The sequence below is a fragment of the Phanerochaete carnosa genome (genome assembly GCF_000300595.1).
Source record: "Phanerochaete carnosa HHB-10118-sp unplaced genomic scaffold PHACAscaffold_7, whole genome shotgun sequence".
Classification (NCBI taxonomy): domain Eukaryota; kingdom Fungi; phylum Basidiomycota; class Agaricomycetes; order Polyporales; family Phanerochaetaceae; genus Phanerochaete; species Phanerochaete carnosa.
In genome coordinates this window covers 1,422,840-1,447,839 of record NW_006767634.1, presented here as the reverse complement: position 1 = coordinate 1,447,839, position 25,000 = coordinate 1,422,840, and the positions used below count along the sequence as shown (strand labels likewise).

The window sequence follows — 25,000 nt, the reverse complement described above, 5'->3', positions numbered from 1 at the left end:
TTACAGCCGCAGCGCCTCTGAGCACTCTTGCTGGGAGTACCGCAGTTCGGAATGACATACCCTTAGAATGGTTCTGGTTTTGGTTTGACAGTTCGGCGTTGACAAATCCTGTCAAATCGGTCCCCCTGGATCTATACGTCACCTTAGCTCATACGGAGTAGCTCATACGGCGTGGTAATAACCTATGAAAAGCCAAGAAAGTATCAGTGATCTTCCAAGCGCAAGTCCTTGTAAACGGTGAGTGAATAAGCCCTCGGTCGTTGAAAGGAGCTACGACCACCATACCATCCCGAATATCGCAAGCACCCTGGTCCGTCGGCGTCGGAATGAAGTGCGGCCCAGGGCTGCATCGGCCGCGGGCGTCGTATTTTAGCATTTTCGGGACCAAGGACTACAAATTATATTCCTACCACCCTTTCGCATAGCTTGGAGCCATGTCGTACGCGTTCGCCTCGACCGACATCAAAAGCCGCAAGAGGGCCTGGAATGCTAGAAGAACAGGAGGGTGGTATTACAATTATGTAGGTCGACATGTTAGCGATCGAGCCCGGCGTAGTGCGCAGAAGGCGCATACGCGGTCGCCGTTGTACCACTAGATCGTCAATCAGTTATCGACTCCGCCGGCGTCGTGTAACCCGACGGCTCCACTACAATGGTGAGTCCGTTCACCATCTTCACGTCCATCTCCAACCTGTCGGGATATATGCAGTGACTACGCAAAGCACGAATCACGTGCGGGATGACATCCTCGTCAACATTCTCTCCCCAGAGAATATCGACGTGTTCGTAACTGGGAAGGGCGATCGCGGTGGTGTGGGAAGGCAGCTCGCGCAGCATGACGTTAATGTCAACAAGTGAGTCGCTGTCACCGTATAGCAGAACGATGGGGGTGACAATGTTGCGGGTAGGGAAGCGCGCCGGTGCGTAGGAGCTGACGCCGGATAAGCCACGCGTGAGCACTAGCGGGTGCTGCACGTCGTCGTCGTACATTTGGAACTTGCCATTCCGCATGATCTGGAACCAGTGGACGACGGACTTGACAGAGGTGAAGGAGTACAGGTGCGCATACGCGGCGTGCTTCTGTGTGCTGGAAATATTACGAGAATGCCAGTTGAAGAGCCAACGCAGCGAGGTGTTGATAGCGGCGGAGAAGAGGGGTGGGTAAAGGAGGGACTGCCAGCCGTGGGCAGATGAGAGAATTGCCTTTCGGCCGAAGATGAGATACAGTAGGGTTGGGCTAATAGTCCAGCATATCAGTACGTCATGGACTTAATGTCGGAGTTTGCGGTACTCACGAAGCTTTCACGAGGGCATCAACGATCGGCGCAGCCAACCCTGCAGGACTCATGGCGGGTGCTAATGCAATGAAAACATTGACCCGCTCATTGAGCTGAGGATGAATACTGAGGGCAGCGAAGGCTTGTGCGCTGCCCTGGCTGAACCCGATGTAGCTCAAACTCTCCTCCTTCGTCACGTTAAGAATGTATTCTATCGAGTCCGGGATGTCGTGCCACGCGAAATCGTCGATGCTGTAATTCCAGAATTTGGCGGAGTTGGGGTCATGATAGATCGACTTCTTTGAATATTTGTTGCCACGATTATTGCCCAGCCAGACGTCGAAGCCCAACTCGACGAGGACAAAAGGAAGGGATCGACGAGACTCGGTCAGACACACCCAGACCTCAGAGTTCATCAAGAGGCCGTGATGGAGGTAAACGACCGGTTTCCCCGTGGATATGCCCATCCTGTCGCGCCGATCGCCTTGCCTCAGGCACAGGCGATGTAGGCCCAGCAGGTAGCCATCCTTTGTCTGGATGACATGCTCCTCAAAGGTGTAGCCGAAGATGGTGCAGAGGTGCTCAAAATCGCGTGCCCGGCGAATGCGATCCGCAAGACGCTCCTCCTCTGTCTTGCGCTTCGGCGGGCCAACAACGAGGTGGAATATGTAGCGGGAGCGGTTATAAAACCACTGGATGACGGACTTGGGGAGGATAGAGATAACAGAGGTGAGGCAGGTTTCGGAGACGATAAAGAGGAAACCAAAGATTATGGCGAGGTATTCGTGGCTCCTCAGACGGCCAAGAACAGGGAATCGCATGTCGACGACGAGCTAAAAATTCGACAACTGGGTACAGCGTTCAAGCCTGCTTGCGCTGCGAGCCTCTGAAGTCGTGACGGTCGTGGTGGGTCGTGGTAGTGAGTGTCGAGGAGAAAGGTGGAGAAAATCTTCATGGCGTTGTTGCAATCAAAGTCGACGGGACCCCAGACACACGTAGCATCTGGTTTTGATATTCCTGATACTTTCACAAGTCCTCGGCCGTCCCGCCGACGAAAACGAGAGCAAAAGCACGCAGGCAGCATCTCCCGAGAGCTTGCAATATCGAGTCAGGGCTGGCTTTAAAACGTCGTGGTTGCAACGAGGCCGTCGCGCTGATCTATGATACATCGCTGATCCAGGGTACAAACGCGGAAAGCGACCGCCATCCAGCTCGAAACCAGGAGGAAAGACTTTGCGTCTACCACGATATACATCCCGGAGGACCATCCCGAATCCCTCCTGGTCCTCTCCTCCTCACACTCCTTCGATCCCCCGACCCACAACAGCCAGAACATGCGACGAAGCGGCTCGTCCGCCCAACGGAACATGCGTGCACCGTCTCCCACCAACACCACCTACTCTGGTATCTCCAACTACAAGACAGACTCCTACCGGCCTCTTGGCGCAAGTCCCACGACCAACACTGCCACCGACGCACGCTCAGTTGCACGCACCCATTTCGAGGAACTCCATCGTTACCTGGCTTCTTACCTCGCTAAAGGTGAGTGGTCCTTCGGAGCCTGATAACGACAATCGTAACCCTCCCTCGAAGAACCTGCAAACTCGCGCTCGACTGCACGGCAGAAGCTGACGAGGCTGACGAGGCAGCAGTTTCAGGAACTGTCTACGGATGTGTACGATGAGCTGATTCGAAGGAAGACGAATACGACGGATAACGAAGGTGCGCCACGATCCCCCTCGTCATTCCGCAGCTATGAACGTGTCACCAGTCCCTTTCCTGCCTGTGCGGGACGACTTCCACCCGAAGCGCAATCAAGCTCGTCAGAAACTTGCGACGTTGCCAACAGGTCGTTTCAAAGACTTGTCTAGTGATGTCTATTACGAGCTTGGTCGACGATATCCAGAGTTCAAGGAAGAAGTGGTGAGCATCATGCTATTCTGTCTCACTTTCCCTCACGTGTCACATTACAGTCACCAGTTGCTCCTCTCATGCCATCGCCCTACGACGACTATCAGTCTTCCGAATACAGTACGCTGTATGACAAGGCGTCATCTGGGGGTCGTCGCACATCGGAAGACCGAGCTGTCGACAGTGGATATGGCGCGAGCTCTCCAGTACCAATGAGGAAAAGCGGTGACGATTATTCAGGTGTACGCGGAAGTCACGACGGCTATGGTGCGGACCCCTACGGAAGCCGCAGGCGACCTTCGCAGGACGCGTCCGGCCGACGGTCACTCGAAAGAGAAAGCCTTGGACGGCGGCCAAGCCAGTCCGTCAGCGTGCACAGCGACTCGACGTCGGCGACGAACGCGCAGAGCGCGACCGCAGGCATGATCATCCCGAATAAGAGCACCATCGCCGAGGAAGAGATCGAGGTGCCCTATGGCCGCGAGCTCCGCGAGAGCACAGGAACCGAACGCGACCGCAGCAGAGAGCGCACCGACACGGAGGGCGAAACGGACGAGATGCGAAGTCCTGCGCCTACTTTTGGCGGGCTCAACGCGTTGAGCGCGCGGCTGCAGGTCGACGAGGACGAGGACGAGGGCCTCGCGGGTACGCGAAGCAACGACGACTACTTCGAGAAGCTGTCGTATGGGCGTGCCTCTGTCACCTCCGACCGCTCCGCAAGCGGGCGCATAACCGGCGGCAGAACGAGTGTGGCTGGCGAGGACGAGAGGATCAGGCGGGAGTACGAGTTCAAGATCGCGACGATGCAGACGCGCATCACTGGCCTCGAGCGGGACCTCGAGGAAGCCCTGCATGGTGACGACAGAGTGCGACTGATGGAGGCAGAGCTCGAAGAGCTCCGACGGGTGAGTTCAACGCTTGCTACGCTAGAAGCCTTCCATTGACCCGGAATGCAGAGAGTGGAAGAACAGACAAACTCTATGCGCATCTTGCAGCATGAGCTGGACCAGATTCGCGAAGAAAATGCGAGGGAAAAAGAGATGGCTGCTCGGCGGGCACGGGCAGACGAGGAGGAAATGCAGATGCTACGCGAACGTCTCGAAGCGGGCAGCGACAGAGAGGTTAGTTCCTATTCACGCGCCATCCATTCCAGATTCAAAACTCGTCTTCTAGGTTGATCCTGAAATCCTCGATCATCTTCGCTCGGATATGGAGGGACTCATGACTGAGCTGTCAGACCTTTCCAAGCGCAATGACGAGCTCATGACCGCCAAAGACGCTGATTTGGTGGTTATCCGAGACTTGGATACTCAACTGAAGGAGTACAAGCGCAAGTACGAACAGGCAAAGACCGAGCTGAGGAGCATGAAAGGTAGGTCGTCTTCCGTGCCCGCTTCTATCCGCCCATCTCTAAGTAATGCTATGCAGCCACGTCTCAGCTGTTTCTGCAGCCTCCCAAGGTAGACGATCAGCTTCCGGTTTCGTCAGATGGAGGTCTGCTCGATATTCATATCACAGGATTTGTCTCCTCTATCGACGGCCTGCTGACCGTCGGGCGTTCGCCTCAGCCGACTCGGGTGTTGACACCCATGAAGTCAGTCGTGAATGCCGTAACCGCAATCATCGAGGATGTCCGTGCGTTTGAACGCCGGCCAGCCCGCGAGCGCGCGGATGTCGACCTCGAGGCCCTGCAAGCCCTCCGCGAGCGCGCAGAGGCGACGCTCAGCAACCTGGTCACGGCCGCGAAGACCCACGCAACGAGCGCGGGCATGTCGCCCGTCAGCCTACTCGACGCCGCGGCCAGCCACGTCTCCTTCACGATCACCGAGATCGGGAAGACGATCAGCATCCGGCGGGCGACCAAGACGGAGCAAGAGCGGTTCGCGCCGGTGTCGCCGCCGCCGCCAACGAGCTCGCCGTCCTCGACCGCGTTCAACACCATGCGTTCGACGGGCCACAACCGCGCCGGCAGCAGCTCGAGCTTGCGCTCGGACCGTCTGGCGGAGTTTGCGTCGGTCTCACCCAAGTCCTCGCTCGGTAGGAGTTCACTCGAGAAACCATCAAGCGCAGGCAACGGCTCATCCACGTTCAAGGGCAACAACGGGACGGGCGATGACTCGGTGCTGGCGGAGGGACCGGAGGACGCCTGGACGGAGCTGAAGGTACGCGTCGCTGCCAGCAGTCCGCTCACACGACTCCCTGACATGCATCCCGTTTTCCACAGCCGTACCTGGAGGCGCAGACCGAGTCCATCGTGTACGCGATCCAGAGCGTGCTCTCCGCGGTGCGGAGCCCGACGCCGTCACCGAACCTGAACGAGAACCTGACGCAGATCATCACGATCGTGTCGAGCATCGTCGCGGTCTGCAAGGACAACCTGCCGGCGGCGTCGGCCGAGCAGGGCGGTGAGATCCTGCGCGAGCTCGGCGACCATGCGACGAAACTCAGCGAGGTGCAGGCGCTTCCTGAGGTCACGAAGGACTCCCGACAGGTGATGGCGAAGTCGAGCTTCGCTGTCGCGAACGCAATGAAGGGTCTCATGAAGCTTTAACGTATCCCTATCCATTTTCACGATATTGCCCCCTTGAACTGGTTTCACATGTGATCATTCGTCTTTTCGTTTTCTCTACGTGTTGCATTTATAATAGGGCCCTTGGTTAGTTCGGAATAATCTCACTCGAACTGTCTACGGAAGAATTCAAAGTGTGCGGATGTTGTTCGCTGCAGTAAGATAGGATATTCCTCCGGATTTACGTTCACACATCGGTTCAAGAGCTCTTCAACACTGCTCATGATGTCACTTCTTGGTCATAGCAAGGCCCAGCAAGAAAGGCCCGTATTGGGACCGTCACCTCCACCTGTGTCTGCACTAGTGTCCATGAGGAACGATCTCACGTATGCCTCACATCGGCAGCGACCGTTCACGGTATCGGTAGCGTTCACAAGCTGTTAGAGCGTATCGACGACGTCATGCATCTAAGATGTGTATCTCGGTACGTACCATGCTGCGGATGGCCTCTCAGACCCGCTACCGACCCCGTCGTACTCGGCGAAATGAAGCAAACAATTAATAGACCCCTCCCCTTGCGCTCCGTCATGGCCTGCCCGTCGACCAGCGGTTGGTGACGGAACCTGCCGTGCGGGCCAGACCCGCGGTCAAAGGACCTCGGTACGCGCAAGTCGCTATATAGGCCGTGAGCATTGTGCGGCTGAGTCGCCCCGCCCCCAGGGCATCGCTTTGACGTCGAGTCGATTCGCGCGCATCAGCAACACGAGTAATACCACAACCGAAACCGAAACCGAGGGCGGACGGGCTCCACCGCGTACACGCCGCTAGAGCCACAAGGATGAACTCCCCCCAGCCGACGTCGTTTTCGTTGGAAAAATGATGGCACTAACAGCATGCTGTACGCGAACTATGACGGGGCCCACCCACCCACCGCCCCCCAGGTCGCTCGCACGGCGACGTGCCATCACCCCTCGAACGCCGTCGCGGAGATGTCAACGCCAAAATTGGTCTTCGCGATGCCCCTCATCGTCCGCTCGAGCTCGTCCTCGAACCCGGCGCTCGCCCACCCGAGCCGCAAGCCGACCCACTGCCGGACGCGCGACGCGTAGAAGGCGAGGTCGAGGGCGACTGTGGCGAAGACGAAGCCGGCGTAAGCGACGTACGCGCGCAGGCGCTGCGCGCGCGAGAGCGCGGGGTCGGTGACCAGTGATCTCGACGCCCACTCGCCCGTGAGGCGGATCCGGTTAACGGGTGAGCCAAACAGCTGATTGTTTCCCTGCACGATCCTGCAACAGGTAAAGACCCACGGCGTCAGCACACACCAAGGGGGCGCGCACGGGGAGACTGACCGCATGTTCCTGCCGATGAAGACGAGCGCCTTCGGCATCTTGTCCGTGTCGGCCAGGAAGCGCCGGAGCCGCGCCTTGATGCGCACGCTCCGCTCGTACTGGCTCAGCGCCTCGAACGCCTCCGCGTCCTTCTGCGCCCCGAAGCGCACCGGCCGCATGAGCGTCGCGCTCGCGAAGAGGTCCGGCGTGCCGATGCCCCACGCCTCGGCGACGCCCCGGATCGTGTCGCGGTCCATGGTGACCAGGCCGCGCCAGAGCGTCGCGTACTGCCTGCGGAACGTCTCGGAGACGCGCACGTACAGCCCGTGGTCGAGCAGGACGAGCTGGGGGTGCCCCCGCCGCGCCGGGTGCTCGCGCACGATGACGTTCCCGGGGTGCGGGTCGCAGTGAACCCAGCCCCAGCTGAAGATCTGCGCGCTGAAGAGCTGCACCATCGTGTCCAGGATCGCCGCGACGCCGCCCTTCAGCGGAGCGCGCGCCGGCACCTCCGCCGCCAGCGCGGGCTCAGACGCGGGATGCGACACCGCCCGCGGGTCCCGCTCGCCCATGAGCCGGAAGATGCCGGCGCGGTCGCTCAGGCGCACGCCCTCGATCCACTCGGCGACGAGGACCTTCTTCGTGCATAACTCGGGGAAGGTCTTGGGGATGTACACGCGGCCCGCGAGCGTCGGCTCAGACGCCACGTACTGCGCGGTCTCCACCGCGTTCCGAGCCTCGAGCTCAAAGTCGAGTTCGCGGCGCAGGTGATCGGAAATGAAGTCTAAGGTTCGGGCGGATTGTCAGTGGATCGGCGTCAGGCACGAAAGGGGCGGCGCGCACCGACGAGGAAATAGACGGGCATGTCGAAGAGGTAGTGCTCGTAGAGCCACATGACTATCCGGTATGCGCCCAGGTCCCACTCCACTTGTTGGCCGACCGCGGGCTTCTGGATCTTCACGGCGACCACGGGGCCGTTTCCGTCGGGTGCCTTGAGCTTCGCTTTGTGTACCTGAGCGATGCTTGCACTTGCGACTGCCTTTTCGTCAAATTCTTCGAAGAGTCCATCTGGTCCGGCGGGCTCTTTCCCGAATTGGGACTTGATGACCGCACGGACCTCGGAGAACGGGACCTGGGGCGCGTCGTCGAAGAGCTTTGAAAATTTCTCTTGCATTGGTGCCGGAAGTAGTGCAGCGTTATTGCCAATTGCCTGTCCTATGAATTGTCAGAGTGAGCGACAAAGAGTGGATCTGAGACCGAAGGCGCACCTATTTTAATGTATAGTCCTCCGTTAGTCGTCAACAAGTCATACATTCTATCTGCAACTCGCTGGTGTAGCTCTGGTATCTGTTCGCTCTTCTCTTCCGTGAAATTTAGTTTATAGTCTAATGCAATTAAGGAGAACTGCAAGGCAGGAGTGTTAGTCGTAGATGAGGGCGCGACGCGACGCAACACGACATACAGTCCATAGAGTGCGAAAGTTTCTGGTTATGGAGGAGGCATTGAACTGAGTGTCTAGTAGCCAGACACCGCCGACAAACGCGGAAGAGTACACGAAGGCCCTCGTTGTTCTGTAGCTCCATAGCGAACGCGGACTTGACTTTGGTGCCGCCGAGTGTTGGAGTCGGACGACCGAGTGGAGGCCGCCGGACCTGCGTGTTCCTCCTAGCGACAAGCCCGATATTCGAGTGTATTTGAGACCGAAGAGTCCCATATTTTATGGGCAGGGTTGTGGTTGTGAGTCGAGGTGTGATTCTGGGGAGAGAGCCCGCGCCATGAGATGGCGGTAGGCTTGGGCGCTTTGAAAGTCTCATGGCGCCCATGACGCGAGCTTTCGGCCAGCACCGCTCTTCACGGCGCCACAAAGCCCCCGGACAGCAACCGGACCGGAACCTCGCAACGTTGCCAGCTTCAGCCGTCATGACTGACTCCGTTACAAATCCTAGAAATCTTCATTGTTCGCAAGGAGAATGTCGAAAGGTCCTAAGAGCTATGTCACTTCTGAGCATGCGAGTCAAGAAGGAAAAATCTCCTGTGAACGGCTCGGGTGCTGATTTTCAAAAAACAAAGTGGGTTCTCGAGGTTCGATTGCGGAGCGTACGCTCACTGATTCTCTGTCAGGTTTTGGCCACTCAGCTCTATATTATATGTGCAATCAATTCTGTTGCATGCAAACTGTCTTTAGCTCGTATGTCCGACAGTGGAGTCACTGCTCGCCGTGCTCGTACATGCTCGTACCATGGGTGACCGGAAAACGCTCTCTAAATCATTTATCAGAGAAGGTCCACGTTACTTCTACCACATCAGCATGAACAGTTCGTAGAAAATCTTCCAAAGACTCCGCGGAGGACCGACGCAGGTACGTTCGCAAACGCCGGAAACTTGAAAATATAGGAGCTTCCGCTCAAATCGGCAGATTATGAAATCCCACCAGTCCAATCATCGATCTCGGTACGGTCGGTGCTCTAAGCAAACTGTGTTCCTGATGCTAAATTGCACTACATCGTTAAGCTTGGTGGGATCCATCCGTGGCTTTCATCTTGGACCCATCCCGGCCTGAAGAGGGCATGACAAGCATCTGCCATTATTACAGACGCCAAACATATCGGCTTTCATAGGCCATACACACAACGTGTCCACTCTGTCATAGAATGAATGATCAGGAAGCTGTCGCTGCTTGGAGATGTCGGCAGTGGGCTCGAAATGTTTTCTCTTTCATGGCTGGGAGATCTAGGCAAGGTAGTACATCTGCGGCGCTTCATCGATATTCTATTGATAATTCATGAAGGTGTACCAAACCGCAGCGCTCGTATGATGCCTATCGGGACATGCGAACCTCGCGGAAAAGCCGGAGGGAGCTGATAGTATCCACCTTGGCTGTCCACGTTCCTGCTGCGGATTTTGTCCGTTCGGTACGCGCAAATTTGTAGAGAAGCCAGCAATGCAGACGAAATCGGTGAGCGATATCCGGAACATTGTGCGAAAATTGTGCGAGCTGTGACACTGACACCTCTCGGAGGCCAGTTGGATATCACTGTAACTGCGCTTGTCACACTCCCCCACATCAATTCGAAGCGCCACATCCTCAACCAGTAGGCTACGACTACGAGTATTGCATCACGAGGCCGCAATGGATGGCCTGTGGACTATAAATGCGCTTCCGTTGTCCGTGTACCTTCAGCTTCAGCTTCCCTGCAACCTCATCGGCTATCCAAACCAACTTTCGCTCTTACGATATGCCAAGCCGAGTCTGGGTCATTACCGGCACCAATTCTGGGCTCGGTCTGGCAATGGCATTGCATGCACTAAAGCACGGCGACAGGGTTAGTTCCACAGGAAGCTTTGCAACAGCGTTACTGAATTACCACTAGGTCATTGCCACGGTCAGGTCGGCAGATAGGTTTCCCGATGCACTTAGAAAAGCAGGCGCGCACATGCTTCTCCTCGATCTTTATGACACCGACGACAAGATCAAGGCCGTCGCGGAAGAGGTGCTGCGTGTCTACGGATACATCGACGTGCTGATTAACAACGCAGGGACGAACCACATTGGCTACGGCCCTGTGGAAGAAACCAGGTACGCTGCCCCGGTCCCCCAAGCATGCCAGCCCCCGAGCTGACGACTACCCCCCAGCCTCTCGGAGGTCCGCCAGCAGTTCCAGCTGCACATCTTCGGCGCACTCGCCTTCACGCAGCCGCTGCTCGCGCACCTGCGCACGCGGCGCACGGGACACGTCCTGCTCGTCTCGTCCGTCGCGACCGCGCTCGCGCCACCCGCCTGGGGCGCATACAACGCGTCCAAGGCCGCGCTCGAGCTATACGCGGACACGCTTGCGCAGGAGCTTGCGCCGTGCGGCGTGCGCGTGCTCTGCCTCGTGCCCGGGCACTTCCCCACGCGCTTCTTTGTCGGGCACCCGCTCTACGCCGCGGACGACCAGTGTGCGCAGCAGCAGAGGGAAACGGCGTACGCCGACCCGAGCCAGGGCTTCGACTCCATCAACTGGATCCCGCGCATGCATGCGAGCAACGGCTGGGTCGGCGACCCGGACAGGCTCGCGGCAAGGGTGCGCGAGCTCGTCTGTGGCACGGGTTTCGCGGCGCAGGTACTCGAGAAGGGGAGCCCTGCGTGGACTCGGATTCCCTGCGGAACGGACGCGGGCTCCATGTTGCTAAGGGGGTATGCGAAGCTCGTGGATAATGTCAGAGTTACCGAGCCTATTTGGAGGTCTACTGACGTCTCAGCACCGATAAAGCATTGAACGTAACATAGATTCATATTCCCCTTGGAGATATCCAGTTTTGTACAATAATTAAGACCAAAATTTGTTCTCTTATTGTTCCATGTAATACTCATAATAGGACTCAGTGTTCAGTCTTCCTGTTATTCTGTATCCGTCAGCAACCGAAACCATATGAACAAGCCGGACATACACACCACCGCAGTACAGCTACTCCTTCGCGCTCTACCACCTCATCTTTTCCCACGGCGGCAACCCAAAAACCGCAGGCAGCGTCGCCCAGGATACGTTGCGCATGTTACGCAACTCCTTCTCCGTCTGCGACCGGAGCCTGCCACTGAGGTTCCGCGTCATCTCGCAGTAGTCGCTCCAAGGAAAGTCTTGCGCCAGCGGGCTTCTCCAGCTCCCTTGATTAGTCGGGCCGTCGCCCTGCACCCAACGGTGCAGACGCGTCCACAGGTCAGGGCGCTTCACGGCGTTCTCCATGAATTCCTTCTGGTAGATGAAGCTCCAGACGGAGTTGCGCGCGAACTGCGCGAGGTTCTCGCGTGCTTTGAGGACGAGGATCTGGTCGTGGGGGTGCAGAGAATATGTGACGCCTGCCGGGCTGGGAACACCGGCGATAATCTCCTCGAAGGAATAGCTGCAGCACTCGAATAGCGCCGACGGGAGCAGGACGTCCATTCCGGTGGTCCTCGCCACGTTGACGACGAAGATGGGTAGAGCGCGTCCGAACTCTGTGGTGAGCGGGGACCACTGGCGGCGTGTCTCGCGGATGTCCCACTTCTGCAAGGTGGGAGGGTACAGCGCCGTGAATGTAGGGATGGACCTGCGGACGAGATGGTCGACTTGATACTTGTGGCTCAGCTTGAGCACGCCGATTACGACGTTGACATCCTTAACCAACTTGACGTCGACGTAGAACCTGTGGATGCGCCGTGATGAGCGGCGATGGCACGCAGATCAGAGCGTCTCACGCACTGCGAATCGAACAACGCCTTGAGAAAGACGCGCACGTCGGCTGCGCGGTCGCCTTGCATCACCACCAGAGGGCAGTCCTCATACCTCTCCGACTGGTCACTCCCCGCTTGCGGGAGAGTGAACAGATCGCGGAAGAATGGGGACTGCGCCTGCAGGATCCCAAGGTAGACTTTGAACAGCATGCTCTCTGCCTGCAAGACGATATTTCCGTCGTCGAACCAGACGTCGGAGTGCTGTATGGGAGCCTCGGCGGTAGTGCTCATTGTCGCTTCTGAATTGGTGAGACCAGTATGGTTGAACAGATGAATGGGTGGCGAGGAGACGGTAGGAGACGCGGAGCATCATTTGGTCCAAGCGGGACGCCCATCTGAACCAAGGAACCCTAACCCGAGTCCGCTTTGGGCGAGGCTTTGCACAGCGGTATCCCGACCATATTGTGCAGTATGCTGATTGAACAATGTCATTTGACAGGAAAGTGAGCTAGAAGCAATGTAGAACGGAGAGAGAGGGCTCTATAATATATTTCGACCATTTGTCCACTTTTTTCGCAGGATATGTGCTGAGGACCTTGAATTGGCCCATAGAGTTATGTTTGAGCACGTATAAATACTAGAAGAGCAATATATATACTTATGCTGGGCAATTTTTTGTCGTCTTTCGGCTGGTTTACAGCGGGAGGATACGTTTGCCTCGATTAGGCAAGATGCGCGAGTCGGGCGTCGCGGCTGTGCAACGTTTAAACGTCAATTTTCAACGCCCATGCACTGGGTGGTAAGTGTAGTTTTTCGCTCGTGAGATCAGTCAAAAGCTGACTGAAAAAGCACCTGTTTTTAACCAGTTTTCATCTGAGAAGATTTGGAGACATAACTTCCTTTTCCACCGGTTTTGCCACATTTCAACCTCTTTTGACACCAGTTTGTGCCCTCATCTGCCCCAGCCGAGTTGGTTCTTGTTTTTCCAGTTTTGAGCGAGTTTCCTCAAGAAAGAGACTGCGCTTACCACCCCGTGACGGCCCCGTAGAGTCATTCTCCCCCGCGCGAGAAGCTCTGGAGGGTGCCTGGGTGGCATTCTGTGTAAGCTTTTGTTCTTATTTCTCCATTGTTCTTGCCTCTCTTGCTCGGGCTGACTCTGGGGAACAGCGGGTCTCGGACTTCTTGTTATGACCAATTGCCGACGCGGAAACCAGCCAACGCGTGCTCCAGGGAGTAAACAATCAGTTAATCTAGTGTACCGCACCGTAACCGCAGTGCAGGGAAGCAAGCATCGGATAACTTGTCCTGAGTAACACCGCATGAGTAAAATACTGGTGCCTAGCTTTACGATCTCCACACGTCGCGTATGCTTACAGTATGTGTTTATAGTGAAAGACACCGACGAGAGCTCGGTTACCCATGCCATATGATGCGTTCTAACAAGCCGACTTCCCGTCTGTCCGCTGACTTCGGGTCACAACCATGTTAACTGCTTGGCTGGCCGCTTGTCGATGGTGGTAGTCTCGCTGTTTCGTCCGAAGACTCGGACTCGGACTCGGACAATTCATTGGAATCACTGTAGGCATATGTGCATCTAAATCCACCATTCGCATGGCTCGTTGACTTATTGTGTCTGACATGATGCATTACATCGTCTAGCTGCGGCCAACACGGCTCACAAGTACCCGCCGAGCCGAGGCATCTCACGAGAAGAGATAGCACTCTGCGAGCTCGAACTATGATCGAGCGCGGCCGAGAACAATGGCGTACTAGAGCTTCCTTCCTCCCAGCTGCAACAGCACCTGACATATCCGGGGATACTGCTCCAATCTGTGTTTGGGACGTTCGTCTCACCGACTGCGTCACCGGCTGATGCACAAAATGAGCATTAAGCTCCGCATTCCGGTCCGAGAGGTACGCTTCCTTGAGCTTCGGCATATCCACTCGTATATAAAGGGGCCGGGGCAAGCAACTTTCTACAGTGCTTCAGACGTGCAAACATGGCGAACGTCGTCGCACTCGCCGTGGTCCTTGTCGCAGCCTTGCTATGGTCCTTGCGTCGCAGATTCGCGAAGATATCTTTGCGTGACGTCCCAGGTCCCAAGCCCCAGTCATTCTGGCTGGGTAAGTACTCCACCGACTCTGTGACTATTGTCTAACACGGACCTCGCAAGGCAACCTCAAGCAGTTGTATCTCCAACAAGTGGGCGAGGGAGATTTTGAGCTCCAAAAGCAGTACGGCGGGATTGCCCGTGTGCGTGGTAGCCTGGGGGTAAGTCGCGCTTCGCGGCTACTGTTCCCTCCATATATTCATTTGCGGATCCGCAGGGTGAATCATTGTGGATTTCCGATCCGAAAGCACTACAGTACATCTACGTCACTTCCGGGTACAGATTTACCAAGACCCCCGAACGTCGCGCTCTGTCCCGGCTGCACTCAGGCCACGGATTGGTATGGGCAGATGGTAAGATTACAGTCCATAATGACCTTCCCCCATGCTAATGGCTTCATGTAGGAGAGGATCATAAGAAGCAGCGCAAGGTCATGCTCCCCGCATTCCAGGCGCCGGAAACGAAAGCATTGTTTCCCCACTTTGTTCATGCAGCCGAGGCTGTGAGTGCCGCACACTTTCTTCAACTGTGCCTCCGAGAACAAACAGTACACTATTTAGATGTCGGTAAAATGGAAGGACATCCTGACCACATCCACTGGTCTGTCTGCAGAGATCGACATCCCTACCTGGCTCTCTCAGGCAACGTTGGATGCTGTCGGGGAAGGTACGTCTGCACCGTCGGAAAACATTGTCCTATCAGACTTATTCGTCTGGTAGCGGCCTTCGACTATCAATTCGGCACAATGGAAGATACCGAAAGTGACCTCGTGCGCGCGTACCATAATCTCATGTGCGTTGTGAATTTCTGTCGGGAAGTGGTTATACCTGCGAAGAGACTGAATCTGTTCGCTTAGGCCTCTGGTGTTCAGCTTGCCGTCTGCCAAAGCGATTTTCAAGTTCGACACCATGCGACTCTTCTCCACTCGCATTATCGAGTGGATTTATGACCGTCAAAACAATCCGGCCATGAAGAAGGCTAGAGAGTGCGAACGGCTGACCTTGAAGATTGCGAAGGAGTTGGTGGATACGAAGGCAGAGGCGTTGAAGCAAGGCAAGGGAAGTAAGGATGTGTTCAGCTTGCTCGGTACGTCGCAGCCTATGTCTCTAGTCCTTGCACACACTGACCTCTCCCGCATTGCGCAGTCAAAGCTAACGTGGCCGAGGATGCGAAGTCGCGCCTGAGCGACGAAGAGATGTACGCCGAGATGCGGTCAGCTCCGTTCCTTTCGCGCCCGGGTAGCGTCACTCACAGGCATGAGCCAGCACCATCCTGTTCGCAGGACATGAGACGACGTCCTCGGCTATCGGCTGGACCATCCTGGAGCTTGCGCGGCACCCCGAGGAGCAGACACGGCTCCGCCAGGAGATCATCAGCAAGCGGAGCAGTCGCGGCGGCGCCGAGCTCACGGCTGCCGACGCGGAGAGCATGCCATACCTGCAGGCTGTCCTGCGCGAGGTGCTGCGCTTCCACCCGATCATCAGCCAGACCTTCCGTGTCGCGGTGCGCGACGACGTACTGCCGCTCTCAAAGCCCCTCACGACCAAGTCGGGCAAGGTGCTCGAGAAGCTACCAGTCCCAAAGGGGACACGCGTGATTCTATCTATTGCTGCGTATAATCGGTGCGCCGCGCGCTGGTGTTGCTGAGTGTTTTGGCTTTGTTGCTCAAGAGATTGTAGCGATCCGGACCTTTGGGGAAGCGACCCGCACTCGTTCGACCCTGAGCGTTGGCTGGACGGCCGGGTCAAGAAGGGTCAGGCACTAGGCATATTTGGAAATCTGTGAGCCTGTCGCTTTCCTCGATGTTGTCTTTCCTGCTGACACCATGTCGCCTAGTCTTACATTTGCTGCAGGTCTACGAGGGTGTATCGGCTGGAGATTCGCGTGCGTGCTCGTGCTCTTCCTCGCCATGCATTCTCAACTAAGCGTTTTCTCAGCGTCTACGAGATCCAGGCTTTCCTGATCGAACTCATACAAAATTTCGAGTTTGTGCCAACCGAAGATATAAAGAGGCTGCGCAGAGAGCTGTGCGGTGTCATGGCCCCGATGCTCGAAGGCGACAGAGGCAACATCCGCTTGCCAGTTCGCGTCAGCCTGGTTGACCACGAAGCCTAGCCCGAAGTGCATGCCTCGGGATGCAATGGATAGGCGCTACTAGACCAAAGAACTATGATTTGTGCATGTAGACTGCATCTCCATTGCCGCTACTTAGCGATGCAGGCCTTAAATGTATCCAGAACGTTGCTAGTTGCTATGCGAGATTATGTCTTTCACTCGGTTTTTCATGCCGTGGAGTCATGATTAAGTATTCTCTCCACTCTTTCGTATTGTTCGTCTTCAAATACTTCGGGATTAAACTTTCCGCGCATACCCATAAAGTCTGTGCTATTTGGTACTTCTTGCGGCCATACTGAATGCGTGATGCGGTGGGCTACGAGATACGGGAACCGTGTCCAGTGGATAGGAAAATTGTATCACTGTTCATCACAATCTTTCGTTGGCTCATCTATTTGTCTTATGTGGTACCTGCTCGTTTGCACCTCAGATTGGGTTATCCTAACCCCAAGCACTGTGATTACAGTTCCAAATAGTCTGCCAGTCGTGTCATGTACAACTCGCGCTCCTCCCAGAATGGGTATGGCTAGAGTTCGCGAAAGTGATCCACTTTGCTTTCGGAATCTTCTGGAAGAAAGGTGCGACGACAAAGTCTTGCGCAACGTCATCTGCGCCGTTCACCACGAGTGTCAGCATCTCTATGTTGTGCAACCGGTCGATGATCGACCAAGACAAGATTTTGGGATACCTAGCAACGTCTTGTAGGTCAGTACGCTTTTGAATAGAGGGGGAGGACGACGGGGATGCACATCACCGAGGTGACCGTTGAATCTTCGCTTTCACTGAAAACCATCTCAAAGACATGCAAGTACTCCCTCGGCGTGGGTTCGATGGCGCAACCGTGTTTCTTGCGGAACACGAGGAGCGCGTCGTGGTACGCCTTGGGTTGCGCCATGCCCGCTTTGAGCGCAGCCTGGATGTCCGGTGGGAACGTCGCTATGACTGCGCGTTGCTCTCCTGCCAGAGCGAGAACGCGGCGAGCGAGTCTGTGAGCACGAGATGCCGCAGGCCGCGCGGCCGGCGCCGTACAGCGGACTCGGTCGCGAGGATCCTGCCCCAGCTGTGCCCTCCGAGGTCAAACTCGCCGTCGATACGCAATTGTGCGAGCACGTTCTCAAGCTCGGCAATGAAGAGCTCGATGGTCCAGAACTCGGCTGGCTTGTCGCGCAGGTGCGTCGAGAGCCCGTTCCGGAGCTGATCATACAGCAACACGGGGATGCCCGCCGTCACGGCGAGGTCGCTGAAGGGCACAAGGTAATCGTGCACGAGCCCCGGAACGCCGTGCAGCACGACGAGAGGCCGACGCTTACGGTTCTCCGGAGAGCCGAAGAGCTTGTAGAAGGTTTGGTAGGTCTCGCCATCGTGAGTGAACGGAAGTGTGCGCGTTATAACAGGGGCCGCGGGATTGGCCATGGTGCAGGCCGGCGAGTCTGGGAGGGAGCGTGTCAGCTCAGGGCTTTCCTGCACAGTAGTATTGAGCACCAAAGGAGTACGTGTAGGGGCTCTGTAGCAGGACAGTGTCCCCATTTAACATCTCTAAGTTGAAACCCGCTAACCATCACCAAGAAAGATAGGGCCGGAGGATCCTTCGCTCCGCAGGGCGTGTAAAGGGTTAACAAATAGTAGGGTACCAGTTACTTACTTTCGGGGCATCTGGTTAAAAGATTCAGGTCTCCTTGTAGTGCTGGAGCCATGCATGCTTATGCTAGACGGCTTTGTCATACACTTCGGAGCGTCCCGGGCCAATCGATGTAGGGCGCTTATATAATTGCGCAAGTTCTTTCTTTCTTTCTCTTATTGCCTGACTCTTGCTGGTGCTCCAGAGCTTACCAGTTTTTGATGATATCCTGTGCTTGCTGAGAGACCCACCAGGCCTATCATCCAGCTAGCTTCGCTCGTCAGAAGGCTCCGACTCGGAAATCTTATTAGAGCGATATGTGTTTTCAAATATACCTTTTGGACGACTCGTTGACTTATTGCGCTTGACATGGTGCAGTGTATCATTCCAGTGCCAAAATTGTTTCTGAAATACACATTGCGTCGGGGCGTTTCACGAGCAGAAATGGAGCTTCGCAAGCTCGACTAGGACTGGGACTAAGCGTGACCGATAACAGTGACGCACTGGGGCTTCTTTCCTCCCAGACGCTAACACCTGACATGGGATGCTGCTTCAATCCCTGTTTGGACGCTTCGTCTCATCGACTGCATCGCCCGTCTGAGCGGTGGACTTTGCATGCCGTTCGTGAGATACGCTTCCTTGAGCTTCGGCATACATACTCGTATATAAAGGGACTGGGACAAGCAGCTCTCTATAGTGCTTCAGACGCACAAACATGGCGAACACCATCGCAATTGCCGTGATCCTTGTCGTAGCCTTGCTATGGTCCTTACGCCGCAGACTCACGAAGATATCTATGAGCGACGTCCCAGGTCCTAAACCCGAGTCATTCTGGCTAGGTGAGCAAGCCGCTGTAGCTGGCCTATCCATAAACCATTATCTGACCATCCTCGCAAGGCAACCTCAGGCACCTGTTCCTCCAACAGGCGGGAGAGGGAGACTTCGAACTCCAGGAGCAGTACGGCGGAATCGCCCGAGTGCATACCAGCCTCGGGGTGAGTCGCACCTTCCGGCTGCTGCTCCCTTCACATATCTACCTGCAAGGCTTTAGGGCGAATCATTGTGGATCTCCGATCCGAAGGCACTGCAATACATCTACGTAACTTCTGGATACAGGTTTATAAAACCCCCCGATCGTCGCGCTCTGTCCCGGCTGCATTCAGGCCACGGATTGCTGTGGGCGGAGGGTAAGATTACACTTCGTAGTGGCCTTCTAGGCGCTGATGGTTTCGTGTAGGAGAGGTTCATAAACGACAACGTAAAGTTATGCTCCCCGCGTTCCAAGCACCCGAGATGAAAGCACTGTTTCCCCACTTTACTCGTGCAGCCGAGGCCGTGAGTGTCGCACGCTGTCTACGACTCTACCCACGAAGATAAACAATGCTCTGTTCAGATGTCAGTAAGATGGAAGGACCTGCTGACCACGTCTACTGGCCAGTCTGCAGAGATCGATATCCCTGCCTGGCTCTCTCAAGCAACGCTGAACGCTGTCGGGGAAGGTGTGTCTACATCGTCGGCTAACATCGCGCTGTTACTCAGCACTGACCCACTTGTCCGATAGCGGCCTTCGACTATCACTTCGGCACATTGGAAGATCCTGAAAATGACCTCGTCCGTGCGTACAATAATTTCACGTGCGTCTCAACTTTCTGTGGGGAAGTGATTATGTCCACAAAGAGACTGAGTCTGTTCGTATAGGCTTCTGGCATTCAGATTTGCATCTGCCAAAGATATCTTCAAGGTTGACATCATGCGACTCTTCTCATATCGCGTTATCAAATGGATCCAAGACCACCAGAACAACCCAGCCATGGAGAAAGCTAGGGAGTGCGAAAGGCTGACTCTGAAGGTTGCGAAGGAGCTGGTGGACACGAAGGCAGAGGCGTTGAAGCAAGGCAAGGGAAGTAAGGATGTGTTCAGCCTGCTCGGTACGTCGCAGCCTATGTCTCTAGTCCTTGCACACACTGACCTCTCCCGCATTGCGCAGTCAAAGCTAACGTGGCCGAGGATGCGAAGTCGCGCCTGAGCGACGAAGAGATGTACGCTGAGATGCGGTCAGCGCTGTTCCTTTCGCGTCCAGGTAGCGTCGCTCACAGGCGTGGACCAGCACTATCCTCTTCGCAGGGCACGAGACGACGTCCTCGACCATCGGCTGGGCCCTCCTGGAGCTTGCGCGGCACCCCAAGGCGCAGACACGGCTCCGCCAGGAGATCATCGGCAAGCGGAGCACCCGCGGCGGCGCCGGGCTCACAGCCGCCGACGCGGAGAGCATGCCATACCTGCAGGCTGTCCTGCGCGAGGTGCTCCGCGTCCACCCGATCATCAGCCAGACCTTCCGTGTCGCGGTGCGCGACGACGTACTGCCGCTCTCAAAGCCCCTCACGACCAAGTCGGGCAAGGTGCTCGAGAAGCTGCCCATCCCGAAGGGTGCACGCGTAATCTTGTCTGTTGCCGCGTACAATCGGTGCGCTGCGCGCTGGTGTTGTTGAATGTTCTGGCTTTTTTGCTTAAGAGTGTCTAGTGATCCAGACCTTTGGGGAAGCGACCCACACTCGTTCGATCCTGAGCGTTGGCTGGATGGTCGAGTCAAGAAGGGCCAGGCACTAGGCATGTTTGGAAATCTGTGAGCCTGTCGTCTTCCCTGGTTGCTGTCTTTCCTGCTGACATCATGTCGCCCAGCCTTACGTTTGCTGCAGGTCTACGAGCATGCATTGGCTGGAGATTCGCGTACGTCTTCGCCCTTGCCATATATTCTCAAATAACCGCCCTCTCTAGTGTCTACGAGATCCAGGCGTTCCTGATCGAACTCATACAAAATTTCGAGTTTGTGCCGACTGAAGATATGAAGAGGCTGCGCAGAGAGCTGTTCGGTATCATGGCCCCGACCCTCGAAGGCGACAGAGGCAACATCCATTTGCCAATTCGCGTGAGCTTGGTCGACCACGAGGCCTAGCCCGACGTGCATGCCTCCAGGTGCAAGGGATAGGTACTACTAGACCGAACGAATTACGATTTGCGTGTGCAAGCTGCGTCTCCATAATGGCCGCTTTGCGGTGCAAAGCCTCATAAGAATGTATCTATAATGTTGCTAGCTTTCTATGCGAAAATTCTCGCGTTCTTCATACCGTGATGCCATAATCAAGTATTCTCTCCACTCTTTCTTCCCCATGATTCTCCTTCGGATCGAATGACAAATAATGTTTGTGCTAGTTAGTACTTTATTCAGGTTTCCTGGTGGAGCTATGCCCCACCGCAAAGTGGCAGAGGCGCGTCTTCAGCTTCAGCCACATATTTTCCCTACCTGGAATACATATAAAATGTGTGTTTATGGATGCTCTATTGTCATGAATTTACAAGGAAGAATAGTCACTCTAGACCGCGACAACTACCTACTAGGCTGCTTATGCCAGGCGGCTTTGTCATACACTTCGGAGTATCCCGAGCCAATCCAACTTTGAAAGCGCTGTAATTGCCTGGCTCCCGCCAAAACTCCAGAGTCAAGAGGCTTACCGGCTTTTGCTGACATTATATGCTTACTGACAGACCCACGCATCGTCCAGCTAACTTCTTTCTTCCGAAGGCTTCGACAATTGATTAGAGCCATCGCTGGGTGTGTGTGTCTAAATCCACTGTTTGCATGGCTCATCGACTTGTTGCGTCTGACATGGTGCAGTGTATCGTACCGCTGCCGAAATGGTCTAGATACCCGTTGCGCTGAGGCGTCTTACGAGCAGAGATGATGCTTCGCGAGCTCGACTCGGACTGGGACGTCGACTGAGCGTGAACAATAACAGTGACGCACTGGAGCTTCCTTCCTCTCAGACGCAACAGCACCTGACACGTCCGGAGATGCTGCTTCACTCCCTGTTTGGGACGTTTGTCTCACCGACCACGTCGCCAGCTGATGCGCTACATGAGCAATGAACTTTGCACGCCGGCCCGAGAGACACGCTTCCTTGATCCTCGGCATATCACCTTGTATATAAAGGAGTTGAGGCACGCAGCTTGCTATACGTGCAAACATGGCTAATGCCATAGCAGTCGCCGTGATCCTTGTCGCGACCTTACTATGGTTCTTACGTCGCAGACTCACGAAGATATTCTTGAGTGATGTCCCAGGTCCTAAACCCGAGTCGTTCTGGCTAGGTGAATACTCTACTGTTACTGACCCGTATAACGTCTGATCCGATCTTACAAGGCAACCTCAAGTACTTGTTCCTTCAACAGGTAGGAGAGGCAGACTTTGAGCTCCAAAAGCAGTACGGCGGGATCGCCCGAGTGCATACCAGTCTCGGGGTGAGTCGCACCTTCCTGCTGCTGCTCCCTTCACATACTCACCTGCAGGGTTTCAGGGAGAATCATTGTGGATTTCCGATCCGAAGGCGCTGCAGTACATCTACGTAACTTCTGCTTGTAGGTTTACAAAACCCCACGAACGTCGCGCTCTGTCCCGATTGCACTCAGGCCACGGATTGGCATGGGCAGAAGGTAAAATTACAATCCATAGTTATGTTCTCCGCGCTAATGGCTGCTTATAGGAGAGGTTCATAAACGTCAACGCAAGATCATGCTCCCTGCATTCCAAGCACCCGAGATGAAGGCCCTGTTTCCCCACTTTACTCGTGCAGCCGAGGCCGTGAGTACCGCACGCTGTCTACGACTCTACTCACGAAGACAAACAATGCTCTGCTCAGATGTCAGTAAGATGGAAGGACCTGCTGACCACGTCTACTGGCCAGTCTGCAGAGATTGACATCCCCGCCTGGCTGTCTCAGGCAACGCTAAGTGCTGTCGGGGAAGGTATGTCTGCATCATCATCTAACATCGCGCTACCAGTCAGCACTAACCTACTTGTTCGGTAGCGGCCTTCGACTATCACTTCGGCATAATGGAGGATCCAGAAAATGATCTCGTCCGCGCGTACCGCGGTTTCACGTGCGTCTGTCAGGAAGTAGTTACGCCTGCGAAGAGGTTGAGTCCGTTCGCTCAGGTCCCTGGTGTTCAGATTGCCGTCTGCCAAAGCGATTTTCAGGTTCGACATCATGCGGCTCTTCTCCTATCGCGTTATCAAATGGATCCAAGACCACCAGAACAACCCAGTCATGGAGAAAGTTAGAGAGTGCGAACGGCTGACTCTGAAGGTTGCGAAGGAGCTGGTGGACACGAAGGCAGAGGCGTTGAAGCAAGGCAAGGGAAGCAAGGACGTATTCAGCTTGCTCGGCATGTCGCCGCCTCTGTCTTCGGTCTTTGTAACTGACTTCCCCTGCATCGTGCAGTTAGAGCTAACGCAGCCGAGGAGGCGAATTTGCGTCTGAGCGATGAAGAGATGTACGCCGAGATGCGGTCAGCTCCGTTTCCTTGGTGTTCAGACCTCGTCGCTCACAGACTCGGTCCAGCACCATCCTGTTCGCAGGACATGAGACGACGTCCTCAACTATTGGCTGGGCCCTCCTGGAGCTCGCCCGGCACCCCGAGGCACAGACGCGGCTCCGCCAGGAGATCATTAGCAAGCGGAGCAGCTGTGGTGGCGCCGAGCTCACTGTGACTGACGCGGAGAGCATGCCGTACCTTCAGGCCTTCCTGCGCGAGGTGCTGCGCTTCCACCCAATCGCCGCCCATACCTTCCGTGTCGCGGTGTGCGACGACATGCTGCCGCTCTCAAAGCCCCTCACGACCAAGTCGGGCAAGGTACTCGAGAAGCTGCCAGTCCCGAAGGGGACGCGCATGATTCTGTCCATCGCTGCATACAATCGGTGAGCCACATGCCGGCGTTGCTGAATGTGTCGGATTCTTGCTGAGGAACGAACAGCGACCCAGATCTTTGGGGAGGCGACCCACACTCGTTCGACCCTGAGCGTTGGCTGGACGGCAGGGTCAAGAAGGGTCAGGCACTGGGCATGTTTGGAAATCTGTGAGCCTGTCGCTTTCCCTCGTTGTTATCTTTCCTGCTGACATCATAGCGCCCAGCCTTACTTTTGCCGCAGGTACACGAGCGTGCATAGGCTGGAGATTCGCGTACGCCCTCGTTGTCGTCATGTATCCTCTCAACTGACCGTATACTTTAGCATCTACGAGATCCAGGCATTCCTGATCGAACTTGTACCGAATTTCGAATTCGTGCCAACTGAAGATATAAAGAGGCTGCGCAGAGAGTTGTGTGGCGTCATGGCCCCAACACTGGAGAGCGACAGAAGCAACATACGCTTGCCAGTTCGCGTTAGCCTAATGGATCACGCGGCATAGTCTGACGTGCATGCCTCGGGATGCAGGGGATAGTACCATTAGACCAAATGAACTAGCACATGTGTATGCAAGCCGTGTGTGCATAGCAGCCACTTACCGGTGCAGGGCCTCGTGGGAATATATCTAGAATATTGCCAGCTGCTACTGTAGCAGAGATACCGGGCGAAGCTGGGAATGTTTAGCATTGAGAACTACAAACAGAGCCGAAGTGAGCGAAGCAGGGAAGCTAAGACCGCGATAGAGCTATGTAGCATGCCTACGAGATGCTTTAGATGCTCGACCGGTGGCATAAAAATCGCGTAGTAGGGGGTCTGGTTATTCAGCTTGTGGCTCACCTCTGTTAAACTGCATGCAAAAGACTCTTCGGATGCCAGTCTGGTTAAGCCTTGAGGAGTGTGCATCAAGTCACGCTGACTGAGCGAGGCTGGCCTAATAAACGTAGGAGTTGTATCCGATATGTCTCGCTTACCTACAGAAATTGGATTGTTTAAGACTGCTCCTCGGCACCGACCCGCAGTAGTTTAAGCTGCAACTTGCGCTCACAAGCACAAGCCAGCTCAGATGCGGAGATGAGCTGGCTGCACATAATTTTCTGCTCCGTCAAGTTCCCGCTATCTTTTAAGGTACAGTAGTGGGTCAAGTTAGGCGGCTTTCAGAAGATCTTATCTGCGTTAGTGGTTATTTGTCTATTACCTCGTAA

The 25,000-nt window shown here is 55.5% G+C and overlaps 8 protein-coding genes across 8 annotated transcripts; 5 read left to right on the top strand and 3 right to left on the bottom strand.

Annotated features, from left to right (window-relative positions):
* Window positions 1-366: 366 nt before the first annotated feature.
* Window positions 367-2,217, bottom strand: PHACADRAFT_259672 (uncharacterized protein). The gene is made up of 2 exons (XM_007397986.1): window positions 1,296-2,217; window positions 367-1,237 (listed from the first exon to the last, which is right to left on the bottom strand). The coding sequence occupies exons 1-2, from the start codon at window positions 2,096-2,098 to the stop codon at window positions 601-603; spliced, it is 1,440 nt and encodes a 479-aa protein (XP_007398048.1). The 5' UTR covers window positions 2,099-2,217; the 3' UTR covers window positions 367-600.
* A 111-nt stretch (window positions 2,218-2,328) lies between these two features.
* Window positions 2,329-5,841, top strand: PHACADRAFT_259670 (uncharacterized protein). Its single transcript, XM_007397985.1, has 8 exons — window positions 2,329-2,819; window positions 2,871-2,999; window positions 3,049-3,200; window positions 3,251-4,093; window positions 4,145-4,309; window positions 4,362-4,560; window positions 4,617-5,350; window positions 5,413-5,841. The coding sequence occupies exons 1-8, from the start codon at window positions 2,612-2,614 to the stop codon at window positions 5,737-5,739; spliced, it is 2,757 nt and encodes a 918-aa protein (XP_007398047.1). The 5' UTR covers window positions 2,329-2,611; the 3' UTR covers window positions 5,740-5,841.
* Window positions 5,842-6,623: 782 nt separating this feature from the next.
* On the bottom strand, window positions 6,624-8,808 carry PHACADRAFT_186037 (uncharacterized protein). The gene is made up of 5 exons (XM_007397984.1): window positions 8,485-8,808; window positions 8,291-8,426; window positions 7,866-8,237; window positions 7,020-7,806; window positions 6,624-6,983 (listed from the first exon to the last, which is right to left on the bottom strand). The coding sequence occupies exons 1-5, from the start codon at window positions 8,734-8,736 to the stop codon at window positions 6,662-6,664; spliced, it is 1,869 nt and encodes a 622-aa protein (XP_007398046.1). The 5' UTR covers window positions 8,737-8,808; the 3' UTR covers window positions 6,624-6,661.
* A 1,450-nt stretch (window positions 8,809-10,258) lies between these two features.
* PHACADRAFT_147841 (uncharacterized protein) lies at window positions 10,259-12,184 on the top strand (the record flags this gene model as incomplete). Its single annotated transcript, XM_007397983.1, has 3 exons — window positions 10,259-10,345; window positions 10,394-10,599; window positions 10,657-12,184. The coding sequence occupies 3 exons, from the start codon at window positions 10,259-10,261 to the stop codon at window positions 11,279-11,281; spliced, it is 918 nt and encodes a 305-aa protein (XP_007398045.1). The 3' UTR covers window positions 11,282-12,184.
* A 2,021-nt stretch (window positions 12,185-14,205) lies between these two features.
* On the top strand, window positions 14,206-16,689 carry PHACADRAFT_259665 (uncharacterized protein). Its single transcript, XM_007397982.1, has 12 exons — window positions 14,206-14,337; window positions 14,388-14,485; window positions 14,542-14,677; window positions 14,729-14,826; window positions 14,885-14,990; window positions 15,044-15,116; window positions 15,181-15,410; window positions 15,470-15,536; window positions 15,590-15,946; window positions 16,004-16,105; window positions 16,161-16,208; window positions 16,262-16,689. Exons 1-12 carry the CDS (start codon window positions 14,214-14,216, stop codon window positions 16,437-16,439), a joined length of 1,617 nt encoding a protein of 538 aa, XP_007398044.1. The 5' UTR covers window positions 14,206-14,213; the 3' UTR covers window positions 16,440-16,689.
* A 154-nt stretch (window positions 16,690-16,843) lies between these two features.
* PHACADRAFT_175754 (uncharacterized protein) lies at window positions 16,844-17,876 on the bottom strand. Its single transcript, XM_007397981.1, has 3 exons — window positions 17,436-17,876; window positions 17,189-17,391; window positions 16,844-17,127 (listed from the first exon to the last, which is right to left on the bottom strand). Exons 1-3 carry the CDS (start codon window positions 17,850-17,852, stop codon window positions 16,929-16,931), a joined length of 819 nt encoding a protein of 272 aa, XP_007398043.1. The 5' UTR covers window positions 17,853-17,876; the 3' UTR covers window positions 16,844-16,928.
* A 771-nt stretch (window positions 17,877-18,647) lies between these two features.
* PHACADRAFT_259662 (uncharacterized protein) lies at window positions 18,648-21,206 on the top strand. Its single transcript, XM_007397980.1, has 12 exons — window positions 18,648-18,896; window positions 18,955-19,052; window positions 19,109-19,244; window positions 19,295-19,392; window positions 19,451-19,556; window positions 19,619-19,691; window positions 19,756-19,985; window positions 20,045-20,111; window positions 20,165-20,521; window positions 20,579-20,680; window positions 20,737-20,784; window positions 20,833-21,206. Exons 1-12 carry the CDS (start codon window positions 18,773-18,775, stop codon window positions 21,008-21,010), a joined length of 1,617 nt encoding a protein of 538 aa, XP_007398042.1. The 5' UTR covers window positions 18,648-18,772; the 3' UTR covers window positions 21,011-21,206.
* Window positions 21,207-22,079: 873 nt separating this feature from the next.
* Window positions 22,080-24,764, top strand: PHACADRAFT_211048 (uncharacterized protein; the record flags this gene model as incomplete). Its single annotated transcript, XM_007397979.1, has 14 exons — window positions 22,080-22,203; window positions 22,256-22,353; window positions 22,410-22,470; window positions 22,522-22,545; window positions 22,596-22,693; window positions 22,752-22,857; window positions 22,920-22,992; window positions 23,048-23,306; window positions 23,354-23,400; window positions 23,454-23,810; window positions 23,867-23,968; window positions 24,025-24,072; window positions 24,123-24,267; window positions 24,327-24,764. The coding sequence occupies 14 exons, from the start codon at window positions 22,080-22,082 to the stop codon at window positions 24,354-24,356; spliced, it is 1,572 nt and encodes a 523-aa protein (XP_007398041.1). The 3' UTR covers window positions 24,357-24,764.
* Between the last annotated feature and the right edge of the window lie 236 nt (window positions 24,765-25,000).

What these genes read in the sequence shown, in the direction of transcription:
- PHACADRAFT_186037 (XM_007397984.1), bottom strand. Translation starts at nt 8,736, where the DNA reads ATGGGACTCTTCGGTCTCAAATACACTCGAATATCGGGCTTGTCGCTA. An exon ending in AGGACTATACATTAAAATAG is followed by an intron (nt 8,238 to 8,290) that starts GTGCGCCTTCGG and finishes GACAATTCATAG; the next exon opens with GACAGGCAATTGGCAATAAC. An exon ending in TCCCCGTGCGCGCCCCCTTG is followed by an intron (nt 6,984 to 7,019) that starts GTGTGTGCTGAC and finishes TACCTGTTGCAG; the next exon opens with GATCGTGCAGGGAAACAATC.
- PHACADRAFT_259665 (XM_007397982.1), top strand. Translation starts at nt 14,214, where the DNA reads ATGGCGAACGTCGTCGCACTCGCCGTGGTCCTTGTCGCAGCCTTGCTA. An exon ending in GTGTGCGTGGTAGCCTGGGG is followed by an intron (nt 14,486 to 14,541) that starts GTAAGTCGCGCT and finishes GCGGATCCGCAG; the next exon opens with GGTGAATCATTGTGGATTTC. An exon ending in TGTATCGGCTGGAGATTCGC is followed by an intron (nt 16,209 to 16,261) that starts GTGCGTGCTCGT and finishes GCGTTTTCTCAG; the next exon opens with CGTCTACGAGATCCAGGCTT.
- PHACADRAFT_175754 (XM_007397981.1), bottom strand. Translation starts at nt 17,852, where the DNA reads ATGGCCAATCCCGCGGCCCCTGTTATAACGCGCACACTTCCGTTCACT. An exon ending in CGCGCGGCCTGCGGCATCTC is followed by an intron (nt 17,392 to 17,435) that starts GTGCTCACAGAC and finishes CTGGCAGGAGAG; the next exon opens with CAACGCGCAGTCATAGCGAC. An exon ending in TCAACGGTCACCTCGGTGAT is followed by an intron (nt 17,128 to 17,188) that starts GTGCATCCCCGT and finishes AGACGTTGCTAG; the next exon opens with GTATCCCAAAATCTTGTCTT.
- PHACADRAFT_259662 (XM_007397980.1), top strand. Translation starts at nt 18,773, where the DNA reads ATGGCGAACACCATCGCAATTGCCGTGATCCTTGTCGTAGCCTTGCTA. An exon ending in TTACTCGTGCAGCCGAGGCC is followed by an intron (nt 19,393 to 19,450) that starts GTGAGTGTCGCA and finishes TGCTCTGTTCAG; the next exon opens with ATGTCAGTAAGATGGAAGGA. An exon ending in TCTGTTGCCGCGTACAATCG is followed by an intron (nt 20,522 to 20,578) that starts GTGCGCTGCGCG and finishes AAGAGTGTCTAG; the next exon opens with TGATCCAGACCTTTGGGGAA.
- PHACADRAFT_259672 (XM_007397986.1), bottom strand. Translation starts at nt 2,098, where the DNA reads ATGCGATTCCCTGTTCTTGGCCGTCTGAGGAGCCACGAATACCTCGCC. An exon ending in GATGCCCTCGTGAAAGCTTC is followed by an intron (nt 1,238 to 1,295) that starts GTGAGTACCGCA and finishes CTGGACTATTAG; the next exon opens with CCCAACCCTACTGTATCTCA.
- PHACADRAFT_259670 (XM_007397985.1), top strand. Translation starts at nt 2,612, where the DNA reads ATGCGACGAAGCGGCTCGTCCGCCCAACGGAACATGCGTGCACCGTCT. An exon ending in CAGAGTTCAAGGAAGAAGTG is followed by an intron (nt 3,201 to 3,250) that starts GTGAGCATCATG and finishes GTCACATTACAG; the next exon opens with TCACCAGTTGCTCCTCTCAT. An exon ending in AGCTCGAAGAGCTCCGACGG is followed by an intron (nt 4,094 to 4,144) that starts GTGAGTTCAACG and finishes CCCGGAATGCAG; the next exon opens with AGAGTGGAAGAACAGACAAA.